Source organism: Anarrhichthys ocellatus, unplaced genomic scaffold, assembly GCF_004355925.1.
Source record: "Anarrhichthys ocellatus isolate YVR2014 unplaced genomic scaffold, GSC_Weel_1.0 scaffold3, whole genome shotgun sequence".
Taxonomy (NCBI): domain Eukaryota; kingdom Metazoa; phylum Chordata; class Actinopteri; order Perciformes; family Anarhichadidae; genus Anarrhichthys; species Anarrhichthys ocellatus.
The window spans coordinates 16,843,031-16,868,244 of record NW_022280033.1 but is presented as its reverse complement, the minus strand read 5'-3'; the positions used below and the strand labels follow the sequence as shown (position 1 = coordinate 16,868,244).

At 45.3% G+C, this 25,214-nt stretch overlaps 2 protein-coding genes across 11 annotated transcripts in view; one reads left to right on the top strand and one right to left on the bottom strand.

Moving 5' to 3' along the window:
* The window catches only part of cpeb3 (cytoplasmic polyadenylation element binding protein 3), a 36,518-nt gene extending 31,670 nt beyond the window's left edge, over positions 1–4,848 (bottom strand). For 4 of the 9 annotated variants that reach the window (XM_031838496.1, XM_031838510.1, XM_031838548.1 and 1 more), the window contains exons 1-2: positions 3,947–4,030; positions 1,589–2,511 (exon numbers count right to left, since the gene is read on the bottom strand). In XM_031838496.1, the coding sequence (XP_031694356.1) occupies positions 1,589–2,511; positions 3,947–3,998 (975 nt within the window). In that variant the 5' untranslated portion in view covers positions 3,999–4,030. The other 5 variants (XM_031838504.1, XM_031838516.1, XM_031838524.1 and 2 more) reach the window with 4 other exon arrangements.
* Positions 4,789–25,208, top strand: marchf5 (membrane-associated ring finger (C3HC4) 5). 2 transcript variants are annotated; one of them, XM_031838573.1, is made up of 6 exons: positions 4,789–5,434; positions 13,020–13,222; positions 22,010–22,140; positions 22,291–22,474; positions 22,643–22,794; positions 24,097–25,208. In XM_031838573.1, exons 1-6 carry the CDS (start codon positions 5,391–5,393, stop codon positions 24,211–24,213), a joined length of 831 nt encoding a protein of 276 aa, XP_031694433.1. In that variant the 5' UTR covers positions 4,789–5,390; the 3' UTR covers positions 24,214–25,208. The 2 variants fall into 2 exon arrangements, with proteins under 2 accessions (XP_031694433.1, XP_031694424.1); XM_031838564.1 differs by having other exon boundaries at positions 4,981–5,434; positions 22,628–22,794.
* The last annotated feature ends 6 nt before the right edge of the window (positions 25,209–25,214 follow it).

Here is a 25,214-nt window from a genome sequence, read left to right as displayed (position 1 = left end):
TATTCATTATGTACATCTGTTTTGGGTGGGGGGGGGGGGGGGAGTATTCAGCTGGCTTATCGTGTTGGCTTGTTTGTCAGGAAGCATGACTACACATACAGTATTGGGACTGTTCGTGTAGTCTACTCTGGAGTCAGACATGTCAATGGAGGCCGGATGGCCGACGGAAATTAATGCAAACTGAACTCATTCTGTATTTAAATAATAGACAGGGCATCCTGGCCCTTTCCTATTTGAATGTGTGGGCGTATTACGCTAAAGTAGCTCACAAATGATGTCACGTATGTGATAGGGCCCTACAGCCAAAAGTTGTTGTTTTTGTAATTGGTCTACTGTTAAATATTTTGTTGAAACGCATAACAAGAGCTTATTATTGGCTTCTTCCGACTGTAAATGCACCCCCCCCACAAAAAAAAGAAAAGTGGACACAAGGAATATATTAATATAATAATTTATAGGAGTCTCAAACTCATAATCAAGCCACGCCCATTATCCGATCACAAGCCAATCAAATGCACGTATGGGTGTTGCCTTCAGGTACAGTCCAAAACCTTGGTATTACAAGTAGAGCGCACCTGAACTACCAACGATGTTGTTAGTTATAAGGCATGGTAACACAATCACATGATTATCATTACCATTATTACTATTATTATTTGTAGTACCTATTACTATTACAAGGCTATGTTAGTGAGTTTTTTCAAATAATGAGCTTGTGATCAATGTTTAATAGTTGCCATGAATTCTACACACAGTGAGTAGCTTGTGTATACTTTGTAAAATGTACCGTTCAGCTGCACGTTCTTTCTGAAGCTTACTCTATCGTATTTTATAAAACACACGTCACTGAAAAACTAGAAATCCTTCCTGATCACCGGGGCGAGCTGGTAATTTAGAAGGTTACGAGCGGCACCTGAATGCGCCACGCGTCCTTTAAACCCTCACGGAGTGAGCTGGCAGAGGGAATTTAACCGTTTAGTGCAATAATGCTCGTTCTCAGCGACTATTTCTAGGACCGACTCGGTGCGTCTGCCTTTTCAAATGCGTAAAAATAGCAGAGACCGATGCGCGTTCCTTCAACAACTCGCTGTCTCATTCGATTTTCTTTGACCTCCACCACACAATGTGGCAGAATACAAGCCGGGTGAAAAATATTGACTGCTACCGGCAGCTGAATGCTGAATTATCGAAATCAATTCAATGAGTGACCTCTGAAGTCGCGTTCTTATAAAAAGGCATAACCCTATAATAACTATGGAAAACGACAATGTGTATGACTCATGCGATAAAATGTATTTTCTGGATTGATATTTCCCCCAGTTGACTATGACATAATAAGATCAATCACTATGATATAGGGACCAATGAATCAGTGAGTTCAGGGTGACCTTAAGGATAGGCTACTTAGTTGTAGGCATTTTTTATTTTATTTTAACCCAGGCATATCTGAATATCTGAATATAATATTGGAAACAATTTATATTTTTGATGGGTCAAACTGACAACACGTCAAGGGGGTCAACATTTTTAAATGACAGGCTGAAAGCAATAGAGGTAGGCCTATAGGCCTGCTCTTAAGGCTATTTACCTGGAAAGGCAGTATGTTGTTGCTGTTGTCAGTCCTGAAGGCGCTGTCATCCATCCAGGGCTTGGGGCCGAGGGGACCAGGTCTTGGGAACTTGGGGGGAGCTATGACATTGCTCGTATAGGGCTTTTTCATCGGGGATATGGGGTTCATGGGTGACGGCACCCCGACGCCGACCCCGACACCGACTCCAACCGCTCTGCGTGGGTCCCTGCCGGCCTGCAGCCCACTCCAGGGGTTGGAGGCTGTGCTCCACGCGGCGTTCTGGTGATTATTCCAAGCAGACGACGAGGCAGAAGAAGAAGAAGAAGAAGACGACGACGAGGACGATCCCTTGCTGTTATTCATGATGGTCTGATAAGCGTTTCTCTGGGGAAAGGGCCCTTGGCTGGGGCTGACGGGGGACCTCCTCTGCTGGGGCTGCTGCTGCTGCTGCTGCTGCTGCGCTTGCTGGGCTTGCTGTTGGGTCTGGGGAGACAGACCGATCTGCGGGGAGAAATTACCCCCGAACACCGGGTTGACGTGGTGGGGGAAGTTCTGGAAAAGCATCGTCCCGTTCACCGAGGGTATTCCCTGGAAAAAGCTGTCGTCCACGGCGTTTGTGGTTCCCGTGGACCAAGTGCTCCCGAAAGAGGAGGAGGACGGCGAGGAAAGGGGGCCGCCGGTCTCCTGCGGCTGGTGGTGGAAGCTCAACCCGGGCAGGATCGGCGACTCCATCGGCACTTTGTCCTTGCTGCTGCTGTTCAGCGCTGAAGCCGCTTGGTTGCTCCCGGTCGACGGGCTCTCCGACTCCGATGAAGAAGAAGTGGGCTCCGATGACGGGGTCGGGGTGGAGGGAGGGGGGTCTACTTGCGTCGGATCTTGCTGATGGTGAGGCTGGGCTTTGTTTTTGTCCATCAGTAAATCATCCTGCATGGTTTGCTGAGCTGCAACAGGGGGAAAACAGAGACGAGGATTATTATTATTATTATTATTATTATTATTATTATTGTTGTTGTAATTTAGAAGCTCGCGCGCCGGGCTGCTGTAGTATCTGATGAGCTGGGACAAGTCCGACAAGGATATGGTGTTGGTGGGGGACCGGGCAACTGCGACGCGAGTGCGTGATCACCCATTTAGCCGAAAAGAAGAAGACGAGGAAAACACACTTCCCAAGACTATACCAGAGGGATCCATGAATCCCACAAATTACACACGGAGCATATGGCTGCGGATATTCACCAGATTTCGCCACGTCTCGGTTTTTCCTTCCACGCAGGAACTCCGGAGCTGCAATGTGAAACTGATTCAGTGTGTGTGTGTGTGTGTGTGTGTGTGTGTGTGTGTTTGCCCTAGGACCTCCCCTATATTCATTTACATACGTCAGTAAATACAGCTGTCCTTCAACAAAGCTAAAAGACAGGTCTACCTTGACCCAGGCACTTTGACACACGCGACCACAGAGCTTTATTGTTTGTTTTTGTTTTGTCAAACGGAAATGACTTGCACCAAAAGGCACCTCTTTACGCAGTGGAAAGCGACGCGCCTGAAGCACTTTATTTTACCGCAAAGACGTCTCATATGTACCGGCAAAACCTTTCCCTTTATAATAAAGAATGTGTCAGTCATAGACTTTAATAATTTAGCACAACAAGTAAAACATCAATAGCTTACTAATTAGGATAATTCTGATTGGTCAATTGAGTAACACTCAATATAAAAGTCCATACAGGAATGATATGATTTATAGGCTAAGAGATTTTATTATAGCGCAAAGAGAGACTCTGCCCAAGGTCCGCATTGACACAGCCACGGGGTTGGCATTGCCACTAGACAAAAAAACATGTATAGGCTTCTTGCGTTTGAATAACTTAAAGGCTGAAAGCTCTACGTCCTCTATTCAAAGTTAGACAGCAGGCTGTAGAACATTCCATGCAAAAATCCTCCTTTACTTTGCATTTGAGAGACAACGCCTTGCAAAAAAAAGCCAAATTGCATACACCCTCGAGTACTATCAGGAGGGCGATTTTGCATTCAGAAAGCCACAGTTTGCCACGTTATTAATGCTAACAGTGAGCAGGACAATCTAAAATGTAAATAGACCACAGTATGCTTGATCGTCTCGAGGTGAGCATTTGTCAGCTGGAGGCACATGCGAGGCACAACCACATAAGACAGGACACAGTGTCAAATAATACAACGTTAGAATTGCGTTAAATTAAAACCCACACCAACACGGGTAGGAGAGCTAACACCGAGGCCTGTCAGTGACACGAATGTAATAGTCTGTGGACTTTGAAAATAACACTTCGGATGACATGCCGGGTCGTTTTACAAGTTGGACTTTCAATGTATAGTCGCAATAGCCAGCACCGTACACACCCCACCGGTTAACCCGTGTTTTCTCCTCCAAGAGCTGCGCTTCCAAGGTCATCAAAACGGCATAATCTGCAGCCCACAGCGGCTCAACTCACCGGCCCCTTCACCGCAAACACTGCCAAAATCAAACGCCCATTCATTGCGCTGATCGGATTCCTCATCCGATACATGTCATGAAGCTGTCTTGCCTCGAAATCCCCCTTTAATCCATATGTGTCCCCTTCTACACAAACGACAAAAAAAAACAAAAAAACGCATACACACACACACACACACACAGCGTGGTCGCTTCACTGCCCTATGGGCAATTTGAATTACCTTTATCGTTCACCTTTTTGGGACTGTGTAAATAAAGATATTTCTGTTTGCCTCGTCTGGGTTTAGATATGACAAACGAGCTACCCTTGTGCCGAGGTAGTCAGCAGTTGCCTCAACAGCTGATTGACTGCGGCGCATGGATGATGCCGAGGGGACTGTAGGGAGTTGTAGTTCTCACTATAGCCTATCTTCTATATTCTTCACTGCTGTGGCAACAGAAACAAAACAAAAAAAGCATCAGTTTCAAAGCAGCTCGAGGCAACTCCTTGAAGCAGCAATAATAAAGATAGTGACGAATGATAGTAACAGCGTCTCTCTCTCACACACACACACACACACACACACACACACACACACACACACACACACACACACGCATGGTTTGTATAGACAGTGAGCTTACATTAATTTCGCAAGAAAGCTTAAGTTCACATAATAAAAAAAAACTTCTATATCCAACTAAAGACAAGCAGGGAAGGTGTGAGGCAAATACTTTGTCTATTTATATTGTAGCCTTATTAACACATCTTACCGCTAATAGAAGTGTTCTGTAGCCATATGTGCATCTTCATGATGGTTGTAATCTTCAAGAAGCCGTGGCACTCTTTGGCACATCTGCCGGGAGTGGATTCAGAACATTAATTGGATATTTTTGGCCGTAAGAGGTAGGGAAGCATTGTGAAACTACATTTCCCATGCGCGTGGACTGCGCCGTCCTTGTTTTGATGACGCAGACACGCACAGCAGTCCTATTTCACGTTACCTTCAGAGACGGGCAGCTAATGGAGTCAAGCGGACACGCCAATGCGATAGTACTAGTTCAAAACGAGACCGCTGCCGATGTAAAGGGGAGCTGTTTTTACCGGTAATAGTGTATCGGTCGCAGATAGATGCTCTCTAGAAGGAATAGTTAAATGCGTACCCGTTTTGGCTCATTTGCAGCTTACTCGCCGTATCAACATAGAGGCCTGTGTAGCTAGTTAGCTTTAGTTCCTCAGCTAGCTAGCAAGTGATTTAACGCTAACCACACCTGCAGCAACTCAACACGCGTCTCATTTTAATGTTTTATTTGTAATACAGTCCGTCTGCTCCGCCAACAAAGACAGTTTTTCTTTGCTCTTCTACGATAATGGCGGAAGAGGCTGCAGTGGCCATGCAGCAGAATTTGGACAGGTGAGTTCAAGTTTATGGCTAACTTGCTAACGGCAGCTACGTAGCTTTACGTAAAATCCCTACTAGCCTAGCATAGTTGTTGATACGTGACGTCCTCTGCTACTTCTGTCATATGATTCATAATGTCACTGCATTTAGTGACGTTCATAACATTACCTGCATATCACTATGACCATATTATCCTTAGCATTATGTGTATATATATATATATATATATATATATATATATATATATATATATATATACCACAGCCTGTAACTCCATCTATATTATGTTTAACCATAACCTTGTTGCACGTAAATTAACTAAAGGTCAGAGTTTCTACTTTCCTCAAACATTTGGTTACCTGTTGACCTCGAGGCTAGTAGAATGCTGTGTCCAGTAAGATTTCTGAAATGTCACGTTCATAGTTAACAGTCATTATGACACTGAAACCATCTGCTTATCTTCTGTTGCACAAGACTCTGAATGAAAGTTTACTTTAATTCCCCTGAAACGTACTGTGTAAACATCCACGGTGCATACAATAACCAAACTTAAGTAGCTCTTCAGTTATTTGATAAGATGTCCGATTGTGCATATGAACAAAGTTGTGTCGTCACACAGGTTTGTAATGCATCTGCACTAAACTGGGGAAAAAAGGCAAAGTAACAATGAAAACTGCACTGTGAGGGTATTGAAGGGCAAAATCAATGTTTGAAACTTCAACACCACAAAACATGAAGCATCATGGGAATAGATTTTATGAAATTATACAAGCATCAGACTGCAGCAAAGCTAACATTGGGGAGAAATGATGTTTAATGAACTCTTTTTGTGTTTTTGACACTTAATTGAACATGTTTAGCTCTTCGTCATACTATCAAACACAATCTGTCATGGCTGTCCAACACCTGTACACACTCACTCGCACACACACGTCAGTGAATTCCTTTTAAAGCAAATTTTCCAGCTGACATAAGGAGTTCAAAGATGTCGTCTGATGTCTGACAACATCCTGGATAGACTGAAGCCTTGCTTGGCAGAATGCAGAGCTTCAGGTTGAACAGTTTAATTGTCACATGGAGGGGGGGGGGTTACATTTTGCTGCTTTTTATTTTCAGAATACAGTTAACCCAGTTCAAAGACTGCATTAGGTTAAATTATACTGGTCTGAATTCATAGAGCTTATCCTTATCTTGTTACCTGCCAAGGTCAAGCTGGAGATCATTGGACATATGATTAAAGAGCTCAGCCTGGGATCACAGGAAAACGAAAGGGTTGCTGCCACAACGACACAATTCAAAACACAAAATTGGAACCTGTTATCCTCCTCTGTCTGAGCTCAGGAGGATTTGATCTTTATGTAAAAATTCAGTGTTTGTAAAACAGGGTGTTTCAGTTATTAAGACCATTTTGATCACAACATTCTGGTGTCGATTTGTTCAATTATTTATCTAAAATTCACCCCTGATAGTTAAAAAAAACTACACATAAGGCATTTGCACTCTGCAGAGTGAGATGTGATGATTTGAACTCGGACATAGATGAACCTCAAACATTTTTCACAACTGACCAGGCTAATGTCGGACAAAGCCACGATGGCTCTCCTCCAAGCGTTGTCATATGTGAGCAGAATATTCGATCTTCTATGTCAGTGGTGGTGAGCAGATGCTGTAACATTAGGTCCACCAAGCACAGTGGTGTGCCGGTTCCCTCAGAGTCATTGCTGGCGTTCGACAGCTTGTGCAGTGCGCACTAAAAGGCCATTGAGGCAGCACTTTCTGTCAATATTGAACTTTGTATTTTGAAACCATTTCCCGAGCACATGGTACAGTAGCAGAACGAAGGGAAGGGCACGTGAGCTGTGTGAAATGTTCTTCAGCCGTGTGCTGCTGGTGTGTGGCAGACGCAGTAACCCTGGCAGTGTTTGAGGAGCTGATAGCAGGAAGATGTATGTCACGTCCTCCTGCTCCTCGACGGTTGTGTACCCAGCCTCTATCACTGGCAAACATAAGGCTGCACACACACTCTTATCTGGGTCTGCCACAAGCAGCCAGCTGCCCCTGCAATGCAGCGTTTCACAAATAGATGTGGGGGACACATTTCAATTCGGCCTGACCTTTTTATTGGCTGGCACTCAACCTCCTTGTTTTACTCTTTTCTCGTCTGCTTTTGTTGTCCACATCGCTGACCCCTTTTGTGTGTATATAAATATGTGCTGTGTGTGTGTGCGCATACGGGCTGATAATGATTGACCCTGTAGCCATGAATTTATTCAATTTTGGTATGGAGGAGCGGACTCTCTTCAATCATAAGAAAGAGACGCTCATTTTCTTTGTTAAATACAAAACTTAAAACAATTAATGACTTATTTTAAATCGAAAATAATACCCGATCAGCAGCAGACCTTTCATGGCTCGGTAACCTACAGCTTGCAGAAATAACCTGTGGTGCATGGCCTTAGCTTCAGAGAAAGGTCACACCAAATGACATGTCTTGAGCTCGGTGGTTTAGTTAGCAGGCTCGGGTGATTCAAACCACAAGGCCACCCCGTTTACATTATTGGCCTCAAAGTCTGGGTTGTGTCATAGAACCTTCTTTCAATGCTTTGTAACTTTTTATACTGTTAGTGTTTACAGATGGCACAATTAACATTCCTAGAATATTTAAGATGCACATTACATTACGTGACTCCAGAGACGTCCATAAAGAAGACGTTTTGGATTCATGGATTGAATTCCTGTACTGGATATAGTCTTCTTAACTTTGGAAGCCAGCCACTCATGGGCCGATCAAAGTGTAAACAAACGCCCTTTCCTGGACTTTACGAGTTAATATGATACAGAGGTCACAGCACTGTAGGTTGTAGAAGTACACAACTTTGTTATGGAGTCGCCTGAAGCAGCAATAGAGTTGTGAGGTTCCTGTGTCGGTTGACTCACTAAACAAACTTAACTCTCTTGTTAATAGCTGATGAGCAACATGAACACACCTCCCTGGATAATGCGTACTGGTCAGTTTCTGTTCAGTTATTTTTGTAAAATGTCAAAAACAATTATGTACGATAATACAATATACAAGCCATAACTGCAAGAAAAATATATTTGTTGACACTGTCTACAAGGTGTTGATTCAAATGTAAGTTTAGAAGCCGGAGCTTTTAGTCGTCGATTGCACAACATTGTAAGGAGACCCGGTTATTTTGTACACCTCTTGGAAAATACCCAACACTATACAACTATTGCATTAAAGGTACTAATCTTAGACTCTTGATGGGTGTATATTTTTAGGGGTGTCCCCCGACTACACAGTTTAATCTCATTGGTCAAGTCTTGTATATCGTCCAATGTAGTGCTCATTGATGACCTGTTTAAGCTTTCTATAGAAAAGTATTAAAAACAACAAAACTATTGGCCGAGACACGCGTGACTATTGCTTTGCTGTTCTTTCAGAATAATGGCCGCGTAATTGTCGTGTACAGTGCGGCGCTGTCCAGAGTGCTGAAATGGAGCAGACAGACGGGCACTGTACGACTCAATCGCACCTGAAACTGCCCAAAAAGACACGGTTTCTTAGCCTGCTTGCTTATCGTTGATGTAAATAGATTGATAATTGTCGGCCCTTATTCCAATCCCCCCTAAACGGGTTGTTGAGCTGGCACGGACAAGACTAGTTGGTGATTGAGTATAATCAGTCGGACATGGAGAAGGCCCCCCTAGACCATAACCTTCCTTTTTTAATATCTTTGTGGGACAGAATCCAGTGCTCCTGTGCCCCGCCTTTTGTGCCGAGGAACCTCCACTTTTCCCACAGTCACGTGACCGCCGCTGAGTGAAAGGAGCCTTTGTGGGGCGGCTTATGACCGGGGGCCTGACTTGTTAGACGATGAGAAAGTGGCCATGCCGTCTGCACTCGTCTTTGCACACAGTGTTAATAACGCTGTCTTCCTGTATTCCTCCACAGCCCACCATCAGAGTGTTTCTGTGACTCCATGATACAGCTCTGCTCTTTCTTAGGTTGTCAAAAGGACGTCCTCAGCTGAGGTGGAAATAAAAAATAAAAAAAAGGATAATACACACCGCTGTTTGCCTGCCTTTGAAGTTTCAAAGCAGTCTGTTAGGATTAAGTGAATTAAAGCTCCATTGTGGAAACTGCAAAGCCCCACTCCAGTTTGCCTGTTTAACGTGTAAATAAGTGTTGGAGACGGCAGGTCACCTTGCTTCAGCACAGTTTAGGCTGCTCGCCACCATCACATCTCATTTTCTTAAAGGACATTTTTATGGACTCCTTCCAGACCTTGTTAAGCAGTAACAGGGTGTCAGGTGTGCGGAAGCATCGGTCAACATTACGTGTCCGTAGGTTTGAGCTTCGTTTTTGACGTGTAAATATGTTGCGAGTGTGTTTCGTGAACACATTGCATAATATGTAGGAGCACCATTTTGTGCATGTGCAGCTCGGACTTATCTGCCCGACTGTTCTGTTCAACGGGGCTGAGGCAACAGCGAGCCGGAGATTAAGGTTTCTCACAGAGGATAGCGTTTCGGTGCTGTTGTATTAGGTCCTGTCACGCTGCAGGGCCGGGTTTCAGGAACAGGAGCCAGCGACTCTAAGGGAGCGCTCGGTTTTGTTCTCCTCTGTCGTGCTCCTGTGGAGACATCTGTCCGCTGCTCCACTTTGCATCGTCATGTTTTATAGCTGCCTCAGTTTCAATTTCTGTGCTGTTCTTTTGGGATGTCCACCCCTGTGTAGGAAACAGCCACACAATGCATATTTTTCTTTTTATCTGTATCCAGCTCTGCAGTGCAAAAGAAAGCGTGAGTTTGCATTACATGTAGTGTCGGGCTCGCATACCTGTCAGAAGCAGAGAGGCGATGGGCGGTAGACGGAAGTGTGACTGGAGGGTTAATGTTTCCGTCGGACTCGTCTTGGTCCTTCAGCCGGCCGTGTCACCTGAGCACCTCGACCCCAAGGCTCCTCTCCTGCGTCGTCATGTTTTATTCAGCACCAAGGGAGTGTTGGAAAATCATCCACTGCAGGCAGGCAGCAACCCGAGCAAATGATCCAAGTTGGCCGTCCAGTCTCTCACAGAGGAGTCCCCTGTGGTCCCGGTAAAGGAGCACACCTAGACCTCAGTACGACGATGACGGAGGGCCCACAGATTTGGCATCCATTATTTAACTGTGGGGGCAGGAGTGTAAAAATATACACGGTGTACTGTGGGGATTCACTGAGCTAACAACTGAATAACAGTGCTGCTAGAGGTGGCCAAGAAAAAGTTGCTTTGAAGTGACTAGAAAGTCCAAAAAGCTGGCAGAATATTTATGATCACAGGCTCGTCAGTAAACCTACCAGACCTTTAACATTCTTAAAAATGCATTTAAGGGTAATGGGACCTTCTGCATTCTGGGAGCATGTTTAGCGATTCAAGCTGTAGTTAATCCCACAGTAAGTTATTTCTGATGTGGTAAGACACATAATACTTCCTCGTGAGTGAAAAGGCAACGGGTTTCCGCCATTCCAGGCATACCTGTAACCGACAGGAAATGGAATCGTAAACTTTAGATAAATCTTATCGGACACAGGCAGCTGGTTGTCTAAACCCTGTCAGAGAAGAGATACTGGTCCATCTGGTACTCCTCAACCGGCACCGGGCCCAGTTTCAAACCGGCCTGGCAGTATTCAGTGGAATGGATGGACTTGGAGCAGAGTCGGTGACAGAAATGTCCTCATGTGAATGATAATCAAAATATACATACAGAGAAAAAAAAAGAACATGCATCTCTATTAGATTGTATTAATGGCAGGGTTTATGGGAGCTGTGTGTGTAGACTAATGATCGTTTCATCCATCCAGTGAAATGCCAACTGATCAAGGTTCAGTGTGATTCTGAACCTAAATGTCACTGGCGTATGGTCGGGCTGTAAATGGGTCAGCCCCTGAACCTGAGGGCATCGCCTAGCAACAAGCTAGTCCCAGGCATCATTGAACATGAATGCGACTTTAAGGAAAATCTTGACATTTTGGAGTCGAGTTGGTTCTTTTTCTCCATTTCCACAATTGTCACACTGTTCCTACTTTTTTTTAAATTAGATCCAGTGGAGCCCCTCAGTCATAGTTTAGGAGCTTGGCTCTAGTAGTCATAGTCTGGTGTTGCTGATTTTTCTTAAATCAATTATTCAGGTCTAACCTATGAATATTTTTCAGGTATGTAGCAGCTAAAATAAGAGTGTCACTGGTTTCGATTGTTGAACTTAGCCTCATGCAGCGACACACAGGGGCAGTGAAGCTTCCAGCCAGTCGCATGCACCTGATTAATTATGGAGAAGCAATATAGTGTCACAGTCGGAGAAGTGGTAAGGTCGGGGGAACTTGGACCTCAAGTTACCTCCCCAGATGTGGGGCTGACATGGAGAGCTAGTGGGTGTATTGTTCTCAGGAGTCCAGTTAATTGGGAGACGGTACAGCAGACGGGCCAAACATACGAATGGCTCCTTTCCTGTGAGGGAGGAGGCAACAGTTTGAGGAGGTGGACTCTTCCTGCCTCATTTACCTTCACTGTGTGTGGGAAGAGAGGAAGGAGGATATGTTGGGATGCTTGTGGTGGTGGTGGTGTGGTGGTGGTGGTGGTGGTGGTGGGGGGGGGCTTGAGTCCTGAACAAGGCATTTGTTTGGATGTCGCACACGAGAGAGACTGTGTCCTTCGTTTGTCCGATGTGCTTTCACTGCACATCCTAGCTGTGGTTGATCAGAATACGGTGTGCACTGGGACGACTGGGGTTTGAGTTGCAGTGTGACTGAATGTAGCTTAAACTAGAGGCAAAGCAAGCGGACATATTCAGTGAAAAGCAAGAGTACAGTACGGTAAATGTTGGCCTTCTTTTGAATCTGTTGGTTCAAAAAGGTATTGACTTTGATAATAAACGGTATGTTATTGTGATCTAAAAGATAATGCCCTGGACATGCTTCGCCTTTGTTTGAGTGAGAATTGAACTGTTCCTGCTGTGCTGTCTGATGTGCTTGACAAGCAGTCAGCATAACGGCTAGTTTGCCTTTCGGGTTTATGTATCGATCGCGGTTTATTTCTATCGTTATAATCCTGATCTAAGCCAAACCTTTGAGTCCTGTTTGAAGTGAAGTGCTTTTCACTCAAAGGGGACATGAAAGATTATATTAGTCTTGCTTGCTCCCTCTCACACTCTCCTCCAGTCCACCCCACACAAACGCATGTTCATACCTGCCTCAATGTGAAAAGAAAAAACAAGCACAACCTACTTCCAAACAAAAACAACAACGTATAGCTGACAGGCCCGTGCAGCTGATTACAAGTCCATAGTGGGATCAGACCTCCTGTGCTACCTGAGCACACATTTAAAATGACCAATGACAGGATGTTTGATTTCATTCATTGCAATATTAGAAATGTTAATGGTTGCACCCACTCCACCCTCCCAAAATAGACATTTGGTTGCTTCTGGGGAGCTCAGGTTTCTTTTGGGGTGTTGGGATTTAATGCAACTACAAAAAAATGTCAGAATATTTCAGAAATCTGTTATCAGGGTGCATGTGTTTCATTGTCTTCATCCCACCCGTGTGTGTTTTCAGGAGCTGCTGGGTGTGCTTTGCCACAGACGAGGATGACCGCATGGCGGAGTGGGTGCGTCCGTGTCGCTGCCGCGGCTCCACCAAGTGGGTTCACCAGGCCTGCCTGCAGCGCTGGGTGGACGAGAAGCAACGGGGCAACAGCACGGCACGCGTGGCCTGCCCACAATGCAATGCAGAATACCTCATCGTCTTTCCCAAACTAGGTGGGTTGCATCTCGTGGGATAAAAACCCGGACGAGGCAGATAAGCTTGAGAATAATGTGGCACTAGCTGAGCTTTGTGGTTTCTTTTTTTTTTTGGGGCCAAGAAAAGAAAAAAGCGGGGTTAACAGACCTGAAGCCCGACCCTACATAAGCTGCTACTAGCATAACAACGCTCAGATTTCAGGCCGAACTGTCGGCGGTTGAGTTGAATTGTGGGTAATGTAGGTGGGTTTTGACGAGGAAGAAGAATGCGTGATGAAGAACAGACTATCTCTGGTTCTGCTGCATTCATTTTGTTTTTTTAAACTATCCTTTGCGACTGTTATAGGAGTGCAATGCTAAGTTTCACACTCTTTTTAGTGTGTGAGGGATGTCTACACTACAAACACGGTGAAAAAGAAAGCTCTACAGCCCTAAATAGATTGAGAAACTGCCAAAAAAGTCCCCAACTTCTGGATTTCACTTGTTGTATTGTCAAAATGCCACGACGTCTCTCTTTTTGTACCAGTTGTCAACATCGAAGCGTCACTAGAGCGCATATTTCCACGTAGCTCCTCTTTGAGGGCGCTCTTAATAGCTGCCACCTGCAACCGTACCCAGGAAGCTCTGAGAGCGATTCAGTTTGTCTCGCCTGAGTGCGTGTTTATTTACTCCGAAACCAGCGACGGTTCTGTGGTGATCCGGGTAAATATTTCCTTTGAGCCTGACGAGGAACAGAAGGGCGCTCATTTGTTACACAGCGCAGCTCCTGGCTCATGGACCAGGAGCAGTTTAGAGAAGTGGCTGCCTCAATTATCCTGACGAGTCAGAGCACCAGCCATGACTCATTCAGTGAACACACGCCATACACGTCCATGTTTATTTGGCCAGAACCTCCTCGCTTTTCAGTTTCCCGTCATGCTGTTTGTTGTCAGAAATGGTCTAGGTACAGCAGAAAGAATACCGTAGTTTTATCCTTTTGCTAACGTTTTCTTTTTGCAGCCAAATGCCAAAACCTGGACACATTTAAAGTTAATGGTCAACAGTTGTCACTGGGTTGCCCATCAGCCACTGGGCCACTGCCAGTTCAACCTCAAGGAGAGAGACGTTGCAATTTGAGACAGTAGCTGGCCCCAAGACAATGCTAGTCTGCAGGAGGCCTGGCTCGGCTGGTAAACAGGTTCATGTATATGAACGGTGACTGAGGCTGTGCAGTCAGTCACTTTGCTTCCATAATCGGAGCGTTCGGCTCGGCTTCTTTAAATCGCTTCCTGCTCCGAGGTAGATAACCCCGATGGGTTTCTGTGTCGCTCTCTGAGAGCCGATTATTGGCACATGGCTGTTTGCTGGCTAGTTTGGGAATATGTCTGCCAGGCCTATTCCTCTCTGTGTTTAAGGGTGTGTTAATTGGTTCACAGGTCCCAGTAGGACTGCTAATTAGTGCTTCATCAACTCTTGCATACAGGAAAAAAACATAACATCCAGTAGAGCTTTTCAACAGGCCCGCTCTGAAAGAATGGTCCCACCCTTCACACACTTGGCGTCTCCATCTGTTCGAGGATGCGACGCATGTCTGAAAGAGACATTGCTAAACTATTATGGGTAGTGTAAGTGGGCCAAACACTGGGACCCACAGATGGGTTGCAGGAGATGTTATTTTGGTCGCCAAATAGATTTGTAGAATTTCTTCCATTGTGTTTTATATCTGCAGTATATTGAGCCTGAATGTTCCTTCTGTTCTAATAATTGTAGCCTACTTATACTATTGTACTACTCTGAGAAGCTAGAGTACATTCTGTTGGTTTTACTGAAGAGAGGAATAAAAGATTGGGGTTAACTCTGGTTAAATGCATTTATTTTTTGTCCTCATATTTAAGTATTTAACACGCTTATCAAATGTATATCTCTTTGAAACGGCTGGTTTACCTCTACCAGAATATAAGGTGATTTGGAAATGGCAGAAAACTTAGTTTGAAATGTTAATTTGCACACAAATTCACACTTATTGTGAACGTGTGATGGATTGTCGTGTTTAAAAAGTGGCTTCTCGGAAAATAAGTTTGCGAAACACTGGTGGAAAAAGCCTTTGGGTGCCCAGTGTTTGTGTCGCAGATAAAGAATAACTTTTACTTATAAACTCATCAATGTAAAGCAGAAAGGGTAAACACGCGTATATATCTCTGAATCAAGGGAAGCCATGCCTGACTGGTTGCCAAGCAACACAGTAAAAGGAAGTCTGCTCTTTAGGCTGAATTAGAACAAATCTATCACAGTCAGGATCCAATGGACCTCCTCCTAATGTGTGTGGGGTTTATTAGTCCTCACAGAATACAGTGCTGAAATCAAAGATAACCTTTCTAGAGGACTCAACTAATGTATCTTCTATTTTAGTTTTATGAGTTATTTTCTAATAATATATTATATTATTATTATATATAATATTCAAACTCTATCTATTCTATTTCGGTCCAGGAGAACTCATCTGAGTTGTTCACAAACATGTTTGTGTTGTCTAATGTTAGTCTCGCTCACATGCTCGGTCTTTAAAAGACATGAGTTGAGTCTCTGTTTTCACGCGGTAGCTTCTGAAGTCATCGTTTAGACACATTGCATCAGTGTTTTCTCCCAGCATGCCTCGTCATTATGTCCTTATTCTTAGCCAGCTCTTTTTTAACAACAGTGAGGAGTTGTGGAACCTCAAGCTCATCACTCCTAAGTTTGTGCTCCTTCTGTCATGTGGTTTGGTCAACAGCAATATAGCATCGTAATGGATGGGCCAGTGGTTTAATTTGAAAGGGTAACTTCCTCTTTCATGTTGCTGATCTGCTTACTGATGCCGCCCTCAGAGAATGATACAGCGGCCTTTAGCCACCATTACGGCTCATTTACTGAGGACATTATACCAGCAACCAGAGGCCTGTGTTAGCGTTTTATCAACATGTAACTTTTCTTGGTTCCTCTTCAGTTTGAGCCTCGGTCAAACAGAGAAACCTCGTATATGTAGCAGTTATGTTCATACCGTCCAGTTAGACGACGCAGAATGCTACGCTACCACAACTAATGGAAGGTACACGGATGTCAACACAGAGCCTTCGTTCCACACATTTTTAATTCCTTGATTTGAACAGACCTATTCCACTAAATTCATACTGGTTCTTTCTAATTTCAATACCATTTATCATTTTTACTCTATGATTGGGCCCCCCCCCCCCCCCCCCCCCCTTTAAGACTTTTCTCCTCGATTTGCACACGGCCCTGCTGTCTGATGCTCTGCTGTGGGGATTGGCAGGGCGTTTACCTTTCTGATTAACTGGCACACACCTTCTATTAACACAGACAATGGGATTCATCATTATGACACACATTCTGCGGTTTAGGAACCGGGAGTGAATCTGACGTACAGACTTTTCTTATGACCTGTCTCATGAAGAACAAACGCAGGAAGATAAATGAGGCCCAATGATGACTAGGGCTGTACCAAATCTCTCGGCTTTAGTTTTGTTTACATTCAAAGCTTCATGGAGGTTTTCCAATGAAGCTTTGGACATCTGTTGTCATATTTTACGTTGTCATCACCCTAAATACATGGAATATCCTCAAACAAAATCCTCAATTTGAATAAAGTGATTCATCGGATTGAATAAGTTAGCAATGAATAGAACTCTTCTGTTTTGTCAACATACATGTAGGTGAGGACTTAGTGCGTGTGTTTGAGAAAGAGAGGAGAAGCGCATCACTACTACACAGCCACATCTGGAATCTAATTCTATTAATAATGTCACACTAATAATATCAGCGTGGCTTGATATTCATCTGCAACTTTGCAGAAATACGGGTTTAAACCCAATCAATAGATGCACAAAAATATAAAGCTGCACGGCATTCTAATGTTGATTCAGAATTTAAATGTCAAGTATTCGGTAAAGCCCTAATTACTGCAGTGATTGGTCGTTCTGTTTGGATAGGAAATAAAATATTTGTTTGTATGCATTAGGAACAAAATAACTGAAGACAAATAGACCGTTTATATTCTTTCCTGTTAATCCAATGCCCTCATTAGCACCAGCATGCTTTGTGATTTACCAAAAGCTCCAGGCTCGTTGATTTCTATGTCTGACTCAGCAGTGCCAACATAGTTTGAATACTTCGGTCATCGACAAACCCGTTTTACCGGTCAACATCATGGCAACTATTTGCAACCTGCGCAAGGTTAATTCATCTACCATTTACTGTAGCCAACTTGATTTATTTCATTTGTATTAAGTGCGAAAGCCAGAACCATTGATGTCAAGTTACTTCCTACCGCTATGTTCTGAACCCCCAGCAGCTGAATGTATCGGGACAGGAAGTTGAGCAGTGGTTGGTTGGAAGCACAAAGCCTGTTGCGTTTGCCTGGGAGGGTTTTCATCCCCAGGGAAAGGTGTCTCTTCCCCTAATCCCGTTAACAAGTATCAGACGGAGCCGTGCAGAGATGCTGGATGTGTCTTGGGGGGGGGTGGGGGGGGGGGGGAATTGGGTCACGGCGGGAGGAGCTGACGGAGCAGCTCATCAAAGGGCTGACAGTGCGGAGGAGGAGAGGAGCGGAGCCGCTCTGCTGATGAGTCTGTGAAATCCCGGCAGTCCTCCGGTGTTTCCCCGTGACTTTAAACGTCCCGTCATTAACACTCAGGTCTGTGATGGTGACGGTTCTAGAAGGAACAGGATGTGCCTCAGACCTGATCCTTTCCCACGGGGTGGAGCCACATGCAAAAGTTGCATGCCGATTTACATGATGTCAAACCGCGTATGCAACGTATTGAGTTTGTTACTTAGATTACCAAATAGATGGGTTTTACCTCGTGACTGGTTTAGTTTTCAGGTAATTCTCCCATCACTCTGCTGTAAATGTTTGTCGTACGTCTTCCAGCAATCCACAGTGTATCCTGTTACACAGGCAGATGGGCCTTTATTAAAGGGCTTCAACATGTCCTGCTTCATGATTGATGAATAATGGGAATATTACTAATGAACGCAGAAAAGTAAATCTCTCCTCTATCTCTGAGCCGTCGGAGGAGTTCCAGCCTCTCGCTGCAGGACACTTCAAAGTGAGCAGGAGGAGCCCCGGCGTTGTCTGTTTTGCTGCATCATTGCTGCAGTGTTCCTGTCCCATTCTTTCATTCTTTATTATAGTGATATAGACGATGCTACCTGGTATTTATGACGTGCTTGTTGTACAGACAGCCAGTTGCTCCATGTGTGTTGTGTTTCACACTTTAAAGCTCAGGTATATATTTTTCCTTTTTTTAAATATCATTTTAGCGGCTCAAACGGTGGTGTTTGCAGCGGCTTTAATCAGCCCTCACGATGATAGCCGTTCCACAGCTTGGCGACAACACGGGGATGACGGCTTTCTATTTGGGCGGTGGAGGCGACGCTGCGGACAGGTGGAGCCGGGGATCACTGTTTGGAAGCTGCCACGGTGGTTATTTTCTCAGGGTTGCTGCTGAGGCCAGCTCATTTCTAGCGGCTTAAAGGGCATTACTCATGTTGGGCCTCCGAGGGAGGGATCCCGGATCAGATGCAGGCTTGATCCGGAGCCACAGATCACCTTCTCTATTAAACCTGGGTTTTGATTATTTTTTTTAACCGGCTCGTGGCGCAGGAGATACAGAAGATATCAACACTGCGGCCCACAGAGAGTAGGGTAGCTATATGCTGTTCTGGCCCTGTTCCCACCAGCACCTGCTGCAGCCAAAGCCAGCATATCAGTGTATCATGCCAATTTGGCTGGCAATAGAACTCCGAGGACGGCGTGTCCTTGCTTCCGTTTTTTTTTTTTTTTTATATAGAGAGAGTAAACAAGCCAGCTGGAACAGTGTGCCAGCATGCGTGCCCACTACTGAGGGATTGCACTTTTTTGCCTCTCTCCCTCCCTCCCTCCCTTCCTTCTTTTTTAATTATCTTACTTATGGAATCTGCTGCCATGGGCTGAAATGAATTGCGCAGCTCTCCATCCTGCCAGCAGCCATTAAGGGGCGACCCAGTTCCCTCCGGCGGGCGGTGGCGTAATGCTCAGGCAGGGAGGAAGCGGAACAGAAATCCAACGCTGTCATCAAAATAAGCCATTTTAATGCGAGATCAATCCGGTCGCCGTAAAACAGGTGCAGGAAAAAACGAGCTCTGGAAAGCATCAAAAGGCCGGCGGTGGACGAGAAAGCTTTTGTGTTTACAACTGCTCTAGAAATAAAAGGGAGATATTTCCGTTGCGTGCTAAGTAGCTTTAAAAGCGCCAAATGCTTCTCTCTTGCTTCGGGTTCCTTCCTGCTCAAGTGGCCCGGAGCACTGCTGTCTAAAGAGCAGCTTAAAACGCTGCACTGACCTGTGCTCTGAAGCTGTCATAGACTGAATGTACTCGGCTGAACAGGTGACAGTGGCTGAATTGTGTACGACTCGTGTCGAGCACTTCTGGCTTAATAAAGCCTGTCTTATGTCGCGACTGTGAAAAACCCATAACCCCAAAAATATCCACGGAGACTAATTTTAGAAAGCTGCTGTCCTTTATACCCTCTGCGTTGAGGCTAATGTGAATGTAGCCGCTACGGTTTGATTTCCTCTGCAGGTGTTTGCATTAGATCTGTCCACGTCTCCTTTGAGGACTTGGAGATGACTTGGCTGCTCTGCCAGCAAGCCTGTAACTGACTGCAGCACAGTCGTCCTTTAACGTTAAGTGATGGAAGCCCGTAGTGCTACAAGGTCGATCTTATTTTTTTACTTGCTGTATACCATCCATGTGGCGTAAATGAAACTGGATGATATATCCATCAATCTGCCGCTGACGCATCCAGAGGTGAGAGTCCTGCTTTCACAAGGACCGATGACTCAGCGCTGCTTTATTTCTCAACCAGGCGAGACGAGTCGAGATCACTATTTTAGAAATGTGACTATGAATGTCAACCTTCTCAAGAGACTGGCGTGTTTGTCAGAAAGCCCGTTGAAATGACATTTGAACCACTTGTGGCTATATTTACTTTTGTTTGTCAGAACTTGTATTAAAGCCCCAGAAAACCAAAATCATAAGTCACAGTTGAAGTCCTTAGATTTTGTTGGGAAAGCTGTCGAGCTTCGGATTTAAACAGAAGCTTCAATGTTAGCATGTCCAGCTAACTAGCTTCCTACTCCACATTCACTTCATTATTACAGGTCACTCGACCCGTTCATAACCAGCACATCTGCTGTGTGCTAGTGTTATTCCCACCGTGTGGGGCCTGGATGCTATCAGAGTGGAGGCTAACTTTAGCACCTCTGTCCTGCTCTTCATTAGATTTGAGGAAGTTCACAATCCAGCAACCCCAAACCTGTGGCGCTGTTTGCCAAACACAGATTTTTCCTTCCTATCATACATGTATATTACTCGGACTAACCAGATGTACATTTTTACTCTGTTTAGAAGAACCGTAAGCTGGAGCCGGCGTTTTTTCACCAAGTCCTGGGAGTACTTTTACTCATCACACTCTGAAATTGAGGACTCGCTGAGTCAGCAATAACTACGAATCTAAAGTGGTGAATCTGCCCCCGGTGTCGCTGTAAACTGCACATTTGCCTGGCGAGAGCGTGTTGGCGCTAAATGCTTAAACAGTCAATTACAGAAGTCTCACGTGACCTATCCCGAACTGTTTCTATAGCTGCAGCACAGCATTGATTGGCCTGTACAGTAGTGACAATGCAGCTCTGTGCTGTGGCTCCTATCCGGCAGTTGGCTCACTGCGGCACACACACAGGCCCGGTGCTGTGTGGCGCTCCTGCCTCTGACCCCTGGGCTAGTTATTAATAGGATGTGGATGGGTCTGTCTGAGTGAGGAAATCAGGTTGCCTTCCTGTAAATATTGCATGGCTTCCCTCGAGTCAGAGGAGAATGCAGCAGAGAATGTTTTTATTTTATTTTTTCCAAGGTCCTGCTCCTGATGTCAGAATTGGCTCCTCTGAAAGCCCGTTTGGACTTCAGATGAATCCTTTCCTGCATGTTACATGTCGTCCTATTTGTTTTGAATCTAGGTGGCCCCCTGGCTGATAAGCTCCTCCCCCGTCAGTCAATACCTCTGAAGCCAGTCGGGTTTGGTGCACACCTTGTAATACAAAGTCTCTTTTCTTTCACAAGACTGCGTTGTTGTCATTCTTTGTATTTGTTGCGCTGGAAGGCTGCCTGACCACATGGTGGTTTATTTAGCCGAGCTTCCTTGTGTCCTCGGTTCTGTTACCGTTTACTGAAACGTTGTGGTTCCAGATCCAGGACTTTTCTTGTCCCAGTGGTGGTTTTACCTGCAGGAGTCTCGTGACCCCGTGCTGCAATACTCACACACTGTTCAGTACAAATGTGTTTGCCATTGATGGGATGTTCATGTGTGGACTCACCGAAATCTATCTGCTCTGATTCAGCGGGATTAAATATAAAAAAGTGAATTAAAGCAGTTCATCAGATATTGTCAGAATATTGCTAAAGAAATACAAAAGTGTTTCTGACCTTGTGAAAATATAATGGCCTTAAATGGTCAAATGACAAACTTTGACAGTCAACATTGTTTCTTTAAACCAATCGCACTGAGCCCACGATGCAGCAACGGTGCTCTTGCAAAATAGGAAGGGGAGGAGTATTCTGTCTCAAACAGAATCTACATCCCGTGAGCCGGATTAGTTCTGTACGTAGACCGGGCCCACAGGTTCTGAATGTAGCTGTTCATGTCGACTGTCACAGATCTCAACCGGCCTGTTAGCACTGACGGGTTGATTTGCACGATGTAAAGTTTCTCACTCTGAGCGCTTTTCCTCCATCAGGTCCCGTGGTCTACGTGCTGGACCTGGCCGACCGGCTCATCTCTAAGGCCGGCCCCTTCGCTGCTGCCGGCATCATGGTGGGCTCCATCTACTGGACGGCGGTCACCTACGGAGCCGTCACTGTCATGCAGGTGTGACCAATGAGAGCTTTTGGGGTTTATGTTGGGTCTGATCAGTCCCACGTGCTCCTCCGTTGCTCCCTTCTTTGATCCTTATTTGTAAGTGAAAGTCGACCAGTTTGACTCCTCTGCTCCATTCTGACTGGCCCCTCTGCTCTCCAGGTGGTGGGCCACAAGGAGGGCCTGGACGTCATGGAGCGGGCCGACCCTCTGTTCCTGCTCATCGGCCTGCCGACCATCCCCGTCATGCTGATCCTCGGCAAGATGATCCGCTGGGAGGACTACGTGCTGCGTCTGTGGAGGAAGTACTGCAACAAGCTGCAGATCCTCAACAGCATCTTCCCAGGTCAGGACACCCAAATACACACTCGCACCAGATCTCCGGCTCGTTGAACCGACGGCCCTCTGCTTCACAGACGGGCCGTGCTCTCGGGTACGAAACCCACTTTTGTGCACGTTTCATCTGGCTCCCTGCTGCTCTCCCCGTACGTCTCTGCAGGGATTGGCTGCCCAGTTCCTCGCATCCCGGCGGAGGCCAGCCCCCTGGCGGACCACGTGTCGGCGACGCGGATCCTGTGCGGCGCCCTGGTCTTCCCCACCATCGCCACCATCGTGGGGAAGCTCATGTTCAGCAGCGTCAACTCCAACCTGCAGAGGACCATCCTGGTGGGTACAGCCCAATACAGGAAATGCATAAATACTAGTCAAAGTTTTACAAGTATACTTGATTGAATCAAGCCATAGCGGCTGCTGTTTATTTATAGAGGATTATGATTCATGAATATAAATCATTCTGTAGGTGTTCAGGTAAGTTAAATGCTACGTTCTACATGCTCCCCTTGTTTTGTCTCCTCTGAATTGAAGTGCTCACGGCAACGTTGCTAGTTGATAAATGATTCCAGTTCAACCAGTGTTAACTGTAAAGAGAAGAGAAACCCCACCTCCTCACTCACCACTAGGTGAGCGGGTCATGTGATCCCACTGAACACTCTGTCCTCGCTCTGTGAGTGACAGACAGGAAGCTTCACCGTTGCAGGAAGGAGGAAGAAGAAGTTCTTGTTAAAGCCAGTCATCCAAACCAGTTTCAACAGTTCACACTAATAGAGGAACATTTATTACTTTGTTCATAAAGAAAACATGAGAATCATCTGTATTGATTTTGCATGGTTTTTACCCGACAACAGCAAATATCAAACGGCAAATCATCAATAAAAAACTCACAAATGTGTTACGATTGTGTCTTACTCCAAAATGTGCACTTTAATAGTTGTTAGGTTACTTTTTATTAAAACAACTGATCATTCTTAAAACAAACAAACGAACAAAGCAGCGTGGTTGGTGAGGTGCGGTGACTTCATGGAGTCTCTGCTGACTCACCGTGACTCAGACTCTAGAAGCTTCCTGGTCACGTCTGGCACGACGGCCCTGTGGAAACACAAATTCAGTTTTACACTTCTGTTTTCATATGGATTTATCAAAAGAGATGCCATGTTAATTAGCTACTTATGTTTTTGGATAGATGTTGTTGTTGTAGAGCTTTAACCCTCATCCTACCAACCTCAGCGCTCTGATATTCATCCTTCCTTTTGTTCCCGTTTTGGTGCTTTTTAAATAAAATATATCGGGGTCCAGTCAAAGCACCCAATTCTGCCTCTGCAGTTTTAATGGGAGGAACTATTCATCAAGTTCATGTTTGTCATGGGTCCTAATTTAAAGTATCACCAAGGAGACGGATTTCCTCACATGCTCTGTGGGGTCGAGGGAGAATGTTTGAGGCCTTGGGGGAGAGACATTCTCTCCCCCCCCCCCCCAGCCTGCCTGCATTCACATTATTCAGACTTTGCTTCAGGTGAGCTAGATTCCTGTTCATGGCAGCCCCACACACCAGCTCTGAGATCTGAAGGGATTGTCCACATATACTCTGAATCTGCCTTTAAGCTCTCTTTCAACACTGTTTCTTCCCTACAGGGAGGTATTGCCTTCGTAGCCATCAAGGGGGCGTTCAAGGTGTACTTCAAGCAGCAGCAGTACCTGAGGCAAGCCCACCGCAAGATCCTCGACTTCCCCGAGCCGGAGGAGGCCTGAGGAGGTCCTGACGGGAGGACGGCCGGACCGACCGACAAGCCTCCGCCGGGGGGGGTGGGGGAGATGAACTGCTGCAGTGCTGGTGAAACAGACTTGGGATCGGTGTCACCCCAGTACCACCTGCTCCTCCCCATGTCTGGAGTGGCTCACTGCACTGTCGCGGACATTAAGGCAAAACATCCCCCCCGCCCCCAGCCACACGTTGTTTTTAAGCTCCCGACGCTTTCGTAAGGGGAAGACGGATAAGACTTGTGGACACAGAGCGGAGCATGTTTGCAGTTACACACACATTAACACACACATTAACACACACGCACATTAACACAGAAGAAGGCTGTGCGTCTGGTGGGTGGGTGGGTTTAACAGCTACATATCTCACTCTTATTGTAAACTTACTGTATTTTAAACTAAACTAAATATGCGGGGCATGTGTAATTGGAAAGTTTTATAATAATAATAAAAAATTGTTTTATAATGTTATTTTGCAGATTTGAAAGAGCCCACTTTGCCAATGTTAGGGGTTTAAATTGTTCAGTGTGCAGAATGTATTGATGATGAAACAAAGTGTGTTCTGAATCATGATGCAGAACATCAACCCCATGTAGGTAACACATGTTGAGGATCAATCCTAACTCAACTGTAGCGAGTACACACTGACCACACATGGGAACATTTAGACTCTGCAGAATTTGAAAGGTGTTTATTAATATGTTTTGTTCACATGCCTCGGCAGTGTTTACAGTGATTGTCGTAGCTTTATCTCCGTTTCGTCAAAGCGCTGCAGGATTGGAGCGTCTCTTCGGGTCGGGCGGATGGATAACATGGAGGCTTCTGGTCCTGAGCTTTGTTTTTTCATTTATTTTTTTCACAGTGACGGGATGTTGGATTGGAAAGCATCTCATAAGCTCCGGGTGAATGTTGACGCAGCACTTTTCACTGGGAGACGTGAAACTTTGCTGAAAGTCAACGAACATTTCAGCGTGGACTTTTATTTAACACCC